This window comes from Acipenser ruthenus, chromosome 1 (genome assembly GCF_902713425.1).
Source record: "Acipenser ruthenus chromosome 1, fAciRut3.2 maternal haplotype, whole genome shotgun sequence".
NCBI lineage: Eukaryota > Metazoa > Chordata > Actinopteri > Acipenseriformes > Acipenseridae > Acipenser > Acipenser ruthenus.
Genome location: NC_081189.1, coordinates 120,181,843 through 120,197,077, shown reverse-complemented (window position 1 = coordinate 120,197,077; position 15,235 = coordinate 120,181,843). Strand labels below are relative to the sequence as shown.

The 15,235-nt window shown below is 41.7% G+C and overlaps 1 protein-coding gene across 1 annotated transcript in view; it reads right to left on the bottom strand.

Moving 5' to 3' along the window:
* LOC117421266 (eukaryotic translation initiation factor 2-alpha kinase 3-like) overlaps positions 1 to 7,403 on the bottom strand; it is a 50,764-nt gene extending 43,361 nt beyond the window's left edge. Inside the window, exon 1 of the mRNA XM_059034810.1 lies at positions 6,926 to 7,403. Coding sequence (XP_058890793.1) covers positions 6,926 to 7,320 — 395 coding nt within the window. The 5' untranslated portion in view covers positions 7,321 to 7,403. The remainder of the gene's footprint in view (positions 1 to 6,925) is intronic.
* Between the last annotated feature and the right edge of the window lie 7,832 nt (positions 7,404 to 15,235).

The window sequence follows — 15,235 nt, the reverse complement described above, 5'->3', positions numbered from 1 at the left end:
GCTCCGAGAGGCGCATCCAGTAAAAGCACTCGCGTAGAGTGCAAGATGCGCCCTACAGTCTGGACGTCGTCGGTTCGAGTCCAGGCTATTCCTTTGCTGACTGAGGACGGGAGCTCCCAGGAGGCAGCGCATAATTGGCTGAGCGCTGTCCGGGGGGGAGGGAGGGTTTAGGTCAGCCAGGGTGTCTTCGACTCACCGCGCACCAGCAACCTCTGTAGTCTGGCCAGGTGCCTGCGGGCTTGCCTGTAAGCTGCCCAGAGCTGTGTTGTCCACCAACGCTGTCCACCAACGCCCAGAGCTGCGTTGTCCACCAACGCTGGCTGGCTGCATGGTGAGTCTGCAGTGTGAAAAAAAGTGGTCGGCTGACGGCACACGCTTCGGAGAACAGCGTGTGCTCGTCTTTGCTGCTCCAGAGTCAGCGCAGGGGTGGTAGCGGTGAGCTGAGCTAAACAAACATAATTGGACACTACATTGGGGACAAAACAAAAAAACAAACACACACAAAAAAAAAATAATAAGATCCAAAATGAAAAATGACTTGTATGGTAACAGTATCCTGGGAGACAGTCAGCATGGTTTTAGGAAAGGGAGATCGTGTCTAACTAACCTGCTTGATTTTTTTGAGGATGCAACATCGACAATGGATAATTGCAAAGCATATCTGTTTCCAGAAAGCTTTTGACAAAGTCCCACATAAAAGATTAATTCTCAAACTGAACGCAGTAGGGATTCAAGGAAATGCATGCACATGGATTAGGGAGTGGTTAACATATAGAAAACAGAAAGTACTGATTAGAGGAGAAACCTCAAAATTGTTCGAGGTAACCAGTGGTGTACCACAAGGATCAGTATTAGGTCCTCTGCTATTCCTAATCTACATTACTGACTTAGATTCTGGTATAGTAAGCAAACTTGTTAAATTTGCAGACGACACAAAAATAGGAGGAGTGGCAAACACTGTTGCAGCAGCAAAGGTCATTCAAAATGATCTAGACAGCATTCAGAACTGGGCAGGCACATGGCAAATTACATTTAATAGAGAAAAGTGTAAGGTACTGCACGCAGGCAATAAAAATGTGCATTATAAATATCAGATACTGAAGTTGAAGAAGGAATCCATGAAAAAGACCTAGGAGTTTATGTTGACTCAGAAAATGTGGGGAAGCTATAAAAAAGGTCAACAAGATGCTTGTATATATTGTGAAAAGTGTTGAATTTAAACCAAAGGAAGTAATGTTAAAACTTTACAATGCATTAGTAAGACCTCATCTAGAATATTGTGTTCAGTTCTGGTCACCTCGTTACAAAAAGGATATTGCTGCTCTAGAAAGAGTGCAAAGAAGAGCGACCAGAATTATCCCAGGTTTAAAAGCTATGTCATATGCAGACAGACTCAAAGAATTGAATCTGTTCAGTCTTGAACAATGAAGACTATGCGGTGATCTGATTCAAGCATTCAAAATTCTGAAAGGTATTGACAATGTCGACCCAGGGGACTTCTTCAAACTAAAAAAAAGAAACAAAGGACCAGGGGTCATAAATGGGGCATTCAGAACAGAAAATAGGAGGCACTTTTTTTACACAGAGAATTGTGAGGGTCTGGAACCAACTCCCCAGTAATGTTGTTGAAGTTGACACCCTGGGACCTTCAAGAAGCTGCTTGATGAGATTCTGGGATCAATAAGCTACTAACAACCAAACAAGCAAGATGGGCTGAATGGCCTCCTCTCGTTTGGAAACTTTCTTATGTTCTTATTTTTATTCTACCTTCATTTTTGTACACTGCATTTTTGTACACTGCAGTTCAACCTCTTCTGAAAATGCTGTATAATTAATATTATATACATATACACACACACGTACGTTTTAATTTTCCATTCACAGTATTAAAACAGAACTGCAATTTCATAATGTGACAGTGTGCTTGAGTGTCGTATTAATGTGTTTTATGCCATGTAAATTGCCTTGGAAAAAGCGGTCTGCAAAATAACTACAACAATTGTGTTCATTTTCCTATTACTCTTCCATTAAAATCTGCTACATTGTCTTTCTATATTCCATTAAATAAAATCACTAACATGGTAATGAACCGCATTAATTTTTTGGAAAACCGCACTTTGTATTCATCATTAGAAATAGCCTATATTAGGCGTGTGTGTCTGTAAATTACCATCAGTCGTGAGGGCAATGTTGAAATCAGTAGCAAATACACATGTTCAAAAAGTGACTCGTGTCAGACAAGTTCAAATAAGCACAGGTAATGATGACGACAAGTACAACAATGCATATTTTTCATTTAATAACTGGAAAATCCGATTTACACTTAACCGGATAATGATACAGTTATTTCAATGACAGCGTTTTTTTTTTTTATTGAACAATCAAAACAAATATGTTTTTGTAAATCAATAGTTTCACGTAATATTTGTAGTCCTAATATATTACCGTTTGAAGCCAGAGTTTAAACAGTTAAACACCTCTTCTGCGTCTCCACTTCTATCTGTTGCCTTACAGGGAATGCACTTCCGTCCCTCGGCAGCATGGCCGCGGGTTCGCACCCTGCCCCTCAGAGCGTGTATAGGCGTGTCCTATCTAGTGTTTTTATATCTATGGCTGAGCAGATGGGAGATGGAGACAGACGAGTTTGCTGGGTCCTTGTGCCCCCTGGTCTATACCCTACACAGGAAACAGAAGTGTTTGCTTTTGTTCTGGTTTCTTATTTGTAAAGCCAATCCATATTTTATTATGCAGTTTTAAAAAGTTCTGCATTTCATCACTGCAGAACTACATCACCAGGGCAAGCCCCACACAACCCAAGCAGTGTGCAATGAAAATTAAATACAGACACTGATGCAGAGCCAATAATAATAACAACAATAATAATAAAAATACACCAACACTGGTGAATGTAATTCATTTAGATTGTAGTTGCAGTGTGCCCAAATACAACCGTCTACAGAAACGATAGAGGCAGAGGTGCAATAGCATCACCACAGGATAGCTGCACTACAATTACAACCCACTACAGAAACGATAGAGGCAGAGGTGCAATAGCATCACCACAGGATAGCTGCACTACAATTACAACCCTCTACAGAAACGGTAGAGGCAGAGGTGCAAAAGCATCACCACAGGATAGCTGCACTACAAATACAACCCTCTATAGAAACGATAGAGGCAGAGGTGCAATCGCTTCCTCCATAATTGACACAGAAAGTTAGTTTTGGTGTTGTTTTAAAGCTCTCGAAGAGCACTATCTTCTCATTCTATGGAAGGTTCTGTGAAGTGGAAGATAAAGTTGTGTGATTGTGACCTTTGACCTCACCCAGGTCAACTCGCGTAACCTTGGATTTTTGTCAGTGTGATAGAAGCCTAGACCCTGATCTACATTTCCTGCAAGTTTCATTGTGTGCCTGCCGTTGGTTGAGGCACAGCACAAAGCTGAATGCAGAGTGTCAAGTGAGTCTTCTAAGTGAAGCAATTACACACCTAACAATTAAACAAAAATATTTAGTTGTAATCGAGTACACTTGCATGTTACAATGAAGCTGCAGTGAACTGGTGCAGCTGTAACAGAGTCACATTAATTAACCAACCAGTTTGGCCTGTTAACACATGCGACTAAAGTGTAGCACATGTGAATTATATACAGATCAATACTGAAAAGTGTCCTTTATAAAGTGAAAAACAAGAAAACCCAACTAAGGTGTGTCCTTAAACCTGGTACTCTTCCAAAAACATTTATATATTATACTTATCAGTTTAACATTCTTGACATTAAATGTTTGTAGCTAAAATTCTTGCAGTTTTACAGTCTATTTGATATTGAAGACAATTTGTTACATAAATGGCAAGTACTTTGAATGACTTTCTTGGCGTTGAAGACATCAAAGCATGCCGTGACCCATTTTCAAAGCATCGTGGAGTGTGCCACACTAAAGGTGGCACCTTAAAGAAGCTGATCAAGGATCAGCAGAAGCTGAACTTTGTGTCTGGCCAGAAGTTATGATACTCTTGTATGAAGTTATTAGCCCATCGTCCTCCTGACCAAGACCAAACATCACCTTCAACACAAAGGGACCCCAAGGAGTCGAGTTCAGAGAATCCAGCCCTCATGCTGTTCAAGACAAGCAACCTGAAAGCAACGCATTTAAAAAGCTGAAAAGGAACATGACATTTCACAAATAAACAGGCCTTGGAGGCAATACAAGAATCTCCACTGAAGAGAAGGGAATTGTCACAAAAGGTATATGCAGCTCAGAAGGTAAAGAAGGTCGGAGAAGCAATGAAGAGAAAGCCAAGAAAGGTTTTCCACAAACAGAAGTAGAAGACCGTGAAACAATCAAGGAGCAGGATCAGGCATATCAAAAGATGATGGCCCAGCTGAAGGAAAAATGTAATTCAAATATCAGTCGAAGTCAGCAAGTTCATATTTTGACAGCTGTCCCAATGTCTTGGTCTATACGGAGGACCGATGTGCTGACATCAGGAGATGCCAAAGCATCAAAACCCTTGACAGAGTGGCTACGAAGGGAAAGGGCAACTTAAGCATAGGGGAGGGGTCAATTGTGTTGCATGAAGGAATATAAGGACAGAGACCTGAAACTGAAATATCTACATTTCCACCACTTCTATCAGTACGTGTTCTTTTCCAGGCTCAGCGATTCATTGGATTTGAACAGTGGTAATTACAGCTCCTGGAAAAGCATCACTTAAAGTACCAAACATGGGCTGACAGAAGTACCACTGGTGGGGACAAAATTAAACCTGCACAATTCAGTATTGATTTATATTTAATTCACCTGTAGTTGTTTGTCACCAGTTCACTGCAGCTTCATTGTAACAGGCGAGTGTACTCGAATGCAAATAAATATTTTTGTTTAATTGTATTAGGTGTGTAATCGCTTCACTTAGAGTCACCCGACACTCTGCATTCAGCTCTGTACTGTGCCTCAACCAATGGGCTACAATCTATCAAGAACTGACAAAAATCCAAGGTTATGTGATTTGACCTGGGTGAGGTCAAAGGTCACAGATTCACACAACTTTTGTCTTGTACTTCACATCAATTTTGATAATGAATATATACTCCTATTTGAGAGCTTTAAAAACGACACCAACACCAGCTTTCATGTCAATTATGGAGGCAGTTATGCCCATGTAAAGATAGGGTGGGTGTCCAAATCGGGTCAAGCTGTGAGGACCTGTATCTCATGAATGGGAGGTCACTCAGGCCTACAATCACAGTGTAACCTTTTCTAACAAAGACAATAATAATAATTAATATGTGCAAAAGGTCAAGTGAAAAACAGCTGTTTTTTTGATTGATTTCATATGGAATGACATTCAGTTTATCCAAGATTATATACAGCGTGACTTGTATTGTTACCTCAAAAATACATTCCGTAATATCCGAGTGACTTTTCTAGGAAGCTTCACATATCAGATCTGTGAAGACTTCAGGTTTCTGCACCGCGTCCACAGCCACCTTCTTAGTTTGCAGAATACAGAGTAGAATTAGAGGCGATATATCTGGAGTACAATATCAGTAAAGTTTGTTTTAGTCTGATAGCTCCATATTTAATCAGTTGTGCTGCTTTCTGTATGGGAGGTCAACTTGCACTACAACTCAGAGGGAAATGGCCATCCATATAAAGCACAGGTCCAGACAGATCTAACAGAACACCTGCTTTCTTTACATCGTGTCGAGTTGTTCGATTTGTTAGTTTAAATATGTACTCCTAGTTTGCCCTGAAAGTACCGGTGCTTTAGCTTTTCCAGTTAGGAGGTGTGTACTCCAATTTCCCACAAACTACTTCTTCACAAAAGGTATACAGTAATTGAGATCAATTTCTTTACATTCAGTGTTAGGATGTAAAGTGCAAATAACTAGTAATCATAACTATCTATTAAAAAGCAAGCCATAAGAAGCAGGTTATGTCCTGCCTGATAAGAGCTCAGGTACAGATGTATTTTACCTGGGACACAGTGCGCACGATCACCAGTCTGTGTAACTACGATGGAAACATGAAGGGACTGGACAGTGCGCACAAATCACAACTGCAGCTGGTCAAGCCTTTCTCTGCTGCGGAATAACATTAAAAGAGAAGTTTCTAATTCTGCGACTCCAACAAACAACGTATCACTGGTTGAAAAAAAAAATTACACGAAGCGTTTTATCATTTTAAAGCGGTCTGCAGTTATACGAAAGACTTTCAAGAAAGCAATTTAAAAGACAGATGTTGCGAATAAATGACTTCCCTTGTAGTACAATGATGCACTAGTAGCGCAGATGAGATTAAGAAACCTGTCAGGACAAACAAACGTTCAAACTGATGTTTCAGTTTACGCACGCACGCACGCAGGCACGCACCTGAAAACTAGCAAAAGCGTGTTGTTTAAATGAGGGCGTCTGCCCCAATACTGGTATTAACTGCAGGGGGAGTCACACAGTCTGAAGCCAAGGACCAGCTTGCTTCACTAGGATTTGCTCAATTCCTGTATAAATATCTTCTTGCCCCAAACTCAAAATAACACGAAACCCCTTGCCTCTCCGAGCCGTAGCAAGTCAGATAGACATGCACCAAGTTACGTTGTAACAACCAGGATCTGTCTCGACAAAGTAAGAAACAAAGTGGCATTTAAATGAAGTAAACAAATCGAGTGTGAAATGCAAATATAACATGAAATACAATCAAGTTACTGGATTCTTATGAATCCCATTCGTACCCAACGATGTCCAGACAAATTAACAACAAGTCGCCGACCACAAACCAAGCACAACAACTGTACTGATGCTACTCCACTAGGAATGGCACAGGACTTTACTACAATAACAGTATATAGTTTGCCTCTAACGCTAAAAGTACTTGCGAAATGATCATGTGAACGTCCTTTTCACGAATGTACAATAACTTTTATTAACCTTTTCATCTTTCCGTCCCCACTTGATTCCGCTGTTGAATCGCCCGCTTCCTCAGCAGCTGCGATCTCGTCGTCTTCCACAGTCACATCCCCGAAAGCCGCTGCAGCCCACACACTTTCCAGCCCTCTCTCCATTGCATTGCCACCATCTTCGCCGGCCTCCGCCCCGGCAGCAGCGGCGGCAGCTCCGGGCTTCCCCTCGGCCGAGTTGTACGATGTCCCCGTGAGCGCTTTCAGCAGGAGCAGAAGAACCACAGAAATGCTCAGGTTTCCAAACCGCAAACCCTTTCCCATCGGGGGGGAGGCACATTGATACAAATAAATAGCGGGCGAGATGAAATAAAAGAAAACAAGTGTGTGAATCACCGTACTTACAACAGTCTCTGACGTAAACATAAACAGCCACCAGGGCCCCACGTTACTCCCTTTACACTTACGAGACCAGCCTGCTTTACAACACTCCGCCCGCCCCGTCCCCGCACACTGATTGGATAGAAACGCCCGATCCATCTTTCAACAGCAGCCGTGGCGTGGATGGAGCTAGCGAGTTGGCGATTGGCTCCTTGAAACGCACATTTTGACAAATAGAAAGGCGACTTTCAGTCAGTCGTAAGATGATTGGTGTAGCAGTTGAATGGCTAGCTTGTCGTGTCAATCAAAGTCGTTGCTAAGGCTGAGTAACTGCTGAAGGGATTTCTTGCCGTACCTTCGGGGGTCCGGAGCGCTAATTGGTCGGTGGAAAATGTGATGGAAATAATGATACGTGGCTTATTTAGAGTGGGAAGTGCTGATAGCGGAAGGAGCTGTACAGCATTACGGAAACTCAAACACGACTCCTGTAATAAATAAGCTGTTTTTAACCCGTTACAGTGCATTGCGACAGCTGAGAATGATATGCGTCCTGAGTACGTACTCACAGTACTCAGCTGAAATGTGAAATCTATACATTTTATTTCCAGTTTCTCTATTCTTGTAAAGTGTGTAATAATAATAATAATAATTTAGTCATAAAAATAAAAGTTATGTATATGTTTTATGAATTTATTCTCCCCTGCTCTCGTTTTTAAAGTAGCTTGCATGATGTGTTGTTGTTTAAACTTCCATCACTATTTGTGTGGTTCCTATCCAATCATGTGACAGCATGACCTTTCAACTCTGCCAGCCCCACGGAAAGGTCATATTGTCACATGAATTGAACCGTTCAGCTGCAACACTTGGATTCACCGGACAAACTCGAAACCAAAGCGTTTTGAAGAAAAATGACAGCAACACAATAGTATGGTAACAAGCCCAGAGCCACTCAGAATGGTTAAAAACACCATCAAATAACAAGAAACACTAAAATAAACACATACAATGGTATTAAAAGCAACTTATTATTATTTAATTTCAAAATCTGTTTAAAGTGAAGAGTGTGAGACCAGAATGCCAGACAGGAGTGATGTCATTTACAAAGACAGTGAGAGTGAGGGCTTGTCATTGCACAGAAACATTCTGTTGTAACTGATACTTAGAACTATCATTACAACTGAACGACAGATAGTTTACATGTACAATAATATGTGCATGCGTGTGTTCAGCTGTATTTTAGTACCCATTATGTTTTCTTTTTTATTACTGGTTTGATAGTTGATTAGGAAACTGGTCGATTGCTGATTGAACCTCTACGATCTACAAATATTAGCCTTTTCTATTTCCTAGGGTTCATATGGGTTTGAGCCCGTCATCGTGGTTCAGAATCTTAGATCACTGTATGTCTGTTTCAGTCTGCTGTTCTTCTACCTCTGGGCATTGTAGACAAATCCCTCCACTTTCTGCCTCTTCTGCCATGCTAAAGGAGTGGCCTCAGCGATCTGCTAGAGTTTTGAAATGGCACAGTAATTTGCACTGCTGCAGTCACAGGTCTCAACGCCTTTGCTTCAGTTAAATTCACTGTGGATCTCCCTGCAGTAAGGGCTATTATTATTATTATTATTATTATTATTATTATTATTATTATTATTATTATTATTATTATTATTATTAATTTCTTAGCAGATGCCCTAATCCAGGGCGACTTACAGTTGTATACAAAAAAAAAATCCATATCAAGAATTACAGTACAATTAAGAGCAAGATACAAAATACAATGACTTCAGGCCTAATAAGAGCAAATACAAATCTGCATTTGCACACTAAGGTACAGTGCTGTTTTAAACTCCTGGTTGCACTGGCTCACAGATATCAGCTTCGCAGGGTGATTTAATTTGTTCAGTCTAATGTTGGCTAAAGTCCAAGCTAGCTGTGTTGTGTTGTCTCTTATTCCCTCTCTTAGCTACCCAGGTGATTGTCAAACAACCTTTCCATTGAGTCCAGGGAAGAATTGCAGGTTGTGCTAGTCTGTCACGAGGACTTCATCTAGAATATTGTGTTCAGTTCTGGTCACCTCACTACAAAAAGGATATTGCTGCTCTAGAAAGAATGCAAACAAGAGCAACCAGAATTATCCCGGGTTTAAAAGGCATGTCGTATACAGACAGGCTAAAAGAATTTAATCTATTCAGTCTTGAACAAAGAAGACTATGCGGTGATCTGATTCAAGCATTCAAAATCCTAAAAGGTATTGACAATGTCGACCCAAGGGACTTTTTCGAGGTGAAAAAAGAAACAAGGACCAGGGGTCACAAATGGAGATTAGATAAAGGAGCATTCAGAACAGAAAATAGGAGGCACTTTTTTTACACAGAGAATTGTGAGGGTCTGGAACCAATTCCCCAGTAATGTTGTTGAAGCTGACACCCTGGGATCTTTCAAGAAGCTGCTTGATGAGATTCTGGGATCAATAAGCTACTAACAACCAAATGAGCAAGATGAGCCGATTGGCCTCCTCTCGTTTGTAAACTTTCTTATGGTCTTATGTGACGTTTCAGTGCCACAGCATGACAGTGGAACTGCATGTGTACAGGAATCTGAGAAGGTAAATATGGATGAAAGGCAGGAAGTGAGGGGGATGGGCAACTGTTAGAAAAAGTAAGAAGAGGAGGACGGCACCGAGCCGTCAACATAGAGGAGACTGATCTAGCCAATAGATTCCAAGCACTGAGCAAAGATGACCTAGTGCTGAATGAACACAGGTGTGAGGTGGTGTTAGTAGTGATTCAATTCTACGCTATGATGATCTAGTGCTGAATGAACACGGGTGAGGTGGTGTTAGTAGATGATTCAATTCTACGCTATGATGATCTAGTGCTGAATGAACACAGGGGTGAGGTTTTGTTAGTAGTGATTCAATTCTACGCTATGATGATCTAGAGCTGGATGAATACAGGTGTGAGGTGGTGTTAGTAGATGATTCAATTCTACGCTATGATGATCTAGTGCTGAATGAACACAGGGGTGAGGTGTTGTTAGTAGATGATTCAATTCTACGCTATGATGATCTAGTGCTGAATGAACACAGGGGTGAGGTGTTGTTAGTAGATGATTCAATTCTACGCTATGATGATCTAGTGCTGGATGAACACAGGGGTGAGGTGGTGTTAGTAGTGATTCAATTCTACGCTATGATGATCTAGTGCTGGATGAACACAGGGGTGAGGTGTTGTTAGTAGATGATTCAATTCTACGCTATGATGACATAACGCTGGATGAACACAGGGGTGAGGTGTTGTTAGTAGATGATTCAATTCTACGCTATGATGATCTAGTGCTGGATGAACACAGGGGTGAGGTGTTGTTAGTAGATGATTCAATTCTACGCTATGATGATCTAGTGCTGAATGAACACAGGGGTGAGGTGTTGTTAGTAGATGATTCAATTCTACGCTATGATGATCTAGTGGTGGATGAACACAGGGGTGAGGTGGTGTTAGTAGTGATTCAATTCTACGCTATGATGATCTAGTGCTGAATGAACACAGGGGTGAGGTGTTGTTAGTAGATGATTCAATTCTACGCTATGATGATCTAGTGCTGAATGAACACAGGGGTGAGGTGTTGTTAGTAGATGATTCAATTCTACGCTATGATGATCTAGTGCTGGATGAACACAGGGGTGAGGTGGTGTTAGTAGTGATTCAATTCTACGCTATGATGATCTAGTGCTGAATGAACACAGGTGTGAGGTGGTGTTAGTAGTGATTCAATTCTACGCTATGATGATCTAGTGCTGAATGAACACGGGTGAGGTGGTGTTAGTAGATGATTCAATTCTACGCTATGATGATCTAGTGCTGAATGAACACAGGGGTGAGGTGTTGTTAGTAGTGATTCAATTCTACGCTATGATGATCTAGAGCTGGATGAATACAGGTGTGAGGTGGTGTTAGTAGATGATTCAATTCTACGCTATGATGATCTAGTGCTGAATGAACACAGGGGTGAGGTGTTGTTAGTAGATGATTCAATTCTACGCTATGATGATCTAGTGCTGAATGAACACAGGGGTGAGGTGTTGTTAGTAGATGATTCAATTCTACGCTATGATGATCTAGTGCTGGATGAACACAGGGGTGAGGTGGTGTTAGTAGTGATTCAATTCTACGCTATGATGATCTAGTGCTGGATGAACACAGGGGTGAGGTGTTGTTAGTAGATGATTCAATTCTACGCTATGATGACCTAGTGCTGGATGAATACAGATGTGAGGTGGTGTTAGTAGATGATTCAATTCTACGCTATGATGATCTAGTGCTGAATGAACACAGGTGTGAGGTGGTGTTAGTAGTGATTCAATTCTACGCTATGATGATCTAGTGCTGGATGAACACAGGGGTGAGGTGGTGTTAGTAGTGATTCAATTCTACGCTATGATGATCTAGTGCTGAATGAACACGGGTGAGGTGGTGTTAGTAGATGATTCAATTCTACGCTATGATGATCTAGTGCTGGATGAACACAGGGGTGAGGTGTTGTTAGTAGATGATTCAATTCAACGCTATGATGATCTAGTGCTGGATGAACACAGGGGTGAGGTGGTGTTAGTAGTGATTCAATTCTACGCTATGATGATCTAGTGCTGAATGAACACGGGTGAGGTGGTGTTAGTAGATGATTCAATTCTACGCTATGATGATCTAGTGCTGGATGAACACAGGGGTGAGGTGTTGTTAGTAGATGATTCAATTCAACGCTATGATGATCTAGTGCTGGATGAACACAGGGGTGAGGTGTTGTTAGTAGATGATTCAATTCAACGCTATGATGATCTAGTGGTGGATGAACACAGGGGTGAGGTGTTGTTAGTAGATGATTCAATTCTATGCTATGATGATCTAGTGCTGAATGAACACAGGGGTGAGGTGTTGTTAGCAGATGATTCAATTCTACGCTATGATGATCTAGTGCTGGATGAATACAGGTGTGAGGTGGTGTTAGTAGTGATTCAATTCTACGCTATGATGATCTAGTGCTGGATGAACACAGGGGTGAGGTGGTGTTAGTAGATGATTCAATTCTACGCTATGATGATCTAGTGCTGGATGAATACAGGTGTGAGGTGGTGTTAGTAGATGATTCAATTCTACGCTATGATGATCTAGTGCTGAATGAACACAGGTGTGAAGTGGTGTTAGTAGTGATTCAATTCTTCGCTATGATGATCTAGTGCTGGATGAACACAGGGGTGAGGTGTTGTTAGTAGATGATTCAATTCTATGCTATGATGATCTAGTGCTGGATGAACACAGGGGTGAGGTGGTGTTAGTAATGATTCAGTTCTACGCTATGATGACATAACGCTGGATGAACACAGGGGTGAGGTGTTGTTAGTAGATGATTCAATTCTACGCTATGATGATCTAGTGCTGGATGAACACAGGGGTGAGGTGTTGTTAGTAGATGATTCAATTCAACGCTATGATGATCTAGTGCTGAATGAACACAGGTGTGAGGTGTTGTTAGTAGATGATTCAATTCAACGCTATGATGATCTAGTGCTGGATGAACACAGGGGTGAGGTGTTGTTAGTAGATGATTCAATTCTACGCTATGATGATCTAGTGCTGGATGAACACAGGGGTGAGGTGTTGTTAGTAGATGATTCAATTCTACGCTATGATGATCTAGTGCTGAATGAACACAGGGGTGAGGTGTTGTTAGTAGATGATTCAATTCAACGCTATGATGACCTAGTGGTGGATGAACACAGGGGTGAGGTGGTGTTAGTAGATGATTCAATTCTTCGCTATGATGATCTAGTGCTGGATGAACACAGGGGTGAGGTGTTGTTAGTAGATGATTCAATTCAACGCTATGATGACCTAGTGGTGGATGAACACAGGGGTGAGGTGGTGTTAGTAGATGATTCAATTCTACGCTATGATGACCTAGTGCTGGATGAACACAGGGGTGAGGTGTTGTTAGTAGATGATTCAATTCAACGCTATGATGTCCTAGTGCTGGATGAACACAGGGGTGAGGTGTTGTTAATAGGTGATTCAATTCAACGCTATGATGTCCTAGTGCTGGATGAACACAGGGGTGAGGTGTTGTTAATAGGTGATTCAATTCTACGCTATGATGTCCTAGTGCTGGATGAACACAGGGGTGAGGTGTTGTTAATAGGTGATTCAATTCAACGCTATGATGATCTAGTGCTGGATGAACACAGGGGTGAGGTGTTGTTAATAGGTGATTCAATTCTATGCTGTGTCGACAGTGATTTTACCTGTAAAGAGCCTGTAAATAGGGATGTCTCTGGGCAGGATTTTCAAAAACCAGTGTTATGGTATCAGACTCATGGTATAGTAACTAGAGCTTTAGTAGTATTTTCAAATGAAATGTGTTCATTAAATCAATCTGTTAATGCTTTGAGATTGAGTCGATGAGTTTGTTAATGAACGCATTTCTCGTTAAACATTGTCGCAGGTCACGTACATCACTTCCTATCTCACCGACCTGATAAAAGGGGAACTCGTTAATCAAAATGCATGTTAACGAGATCAAGAAAAATGAATGGAAGCATAATTCACTGTTATGGAAACTACCAGTGTGCAAGGAGACGGCTCTCCCACCAGCGAGCAGCAGCCAAGTGGAAATAAAAACAAATTATGGGAATATCTATTTTTGTGTATAATTTCTAAACTTCATTTAAAACTGTGCATTTTGTCATGCAAAATGTACATTTATTTAGAACACTTCACACATATAATGCTGATTTACGATTATCTGGCATGTGGGTAAAAATCGGACAGCATGGATTAAAGAATAAAAAAGAAAAAAACCCATTAGTCATTTAGCCTCATTCGGGGGATATTCTGGCACAGTTTACTGAATACAACTCTTTTGATGTGCCTGTTGCAATCCTTTGTGGGTTAAAAAGAAAAATATCCCGTAAGCCATCTATGTATGGTTGGAATTTATTTTCTTATGATGACATCTACCTTTGTATGTAATGTAGTGTTTTCTCTTTTGGGGAAAGAAATGAGACTCCAACCGTGAGCAGATTAAGGCTCAAGCTGTTTATTTGTGGTACAACAATAAAAAAATAAATTCATAAAATGAGGGAATGGGACTGGGAGTCGAAAATGAAAATAAATTATTATAATTATTATTTGCTCTTCCCTATATACATTTCCCCTCTATCTGTCCATCGCTTTATCTCTCCATACACACCCTTCTGTCTCACTCTTGTCTTCCCCAAATCTCCCAGTCTTTTCCACATCCCCCCTTATGTGCCCTCGTTCTCCCCCCCAACACAGACCTCCGCTCCCCAAGTCTTTCCTGCAACCTCATTCCCCTGCATGCACACACATGCAAAGCAACCCATCCACGCACCCACACACATGCAAAGCAACCCATCCACGCACCCACACACATGCAAAGCAACCCATGCACACACACACACACACAAAGCAACCCCCGCACGCACACACACACACAAAGCAACCCCTGCACGCACACACACACAAAGCAACCCCTGCACGCACACACACACACAAAGCAACCCCTGCACGCACACACACACACAAAGCAACCCCTGCACGCATACACACACACAAAGCAACCCCTGCACGCACACACACACACAAAGCAACCCCTGCATGCACACACACACACAAAGCAACCCCTGCACGCACACACACACACAAAGCAACCCCTGCACGCACACACACACACAAAGCAACCCCTGCACGCACACACACACACAAAGCAACCCCTGCACGCACACACACACACAAAGCAACCCCTGCATGCACACACACACACAAAGCAACCCCTGCACGCACACACACACACAAAGCAACCCCTGCACGCACACACACACACAAAGCAACCCCTGCACGCACACACACACACAAAGCAACCCCTGCACGCACACACACACTATCCA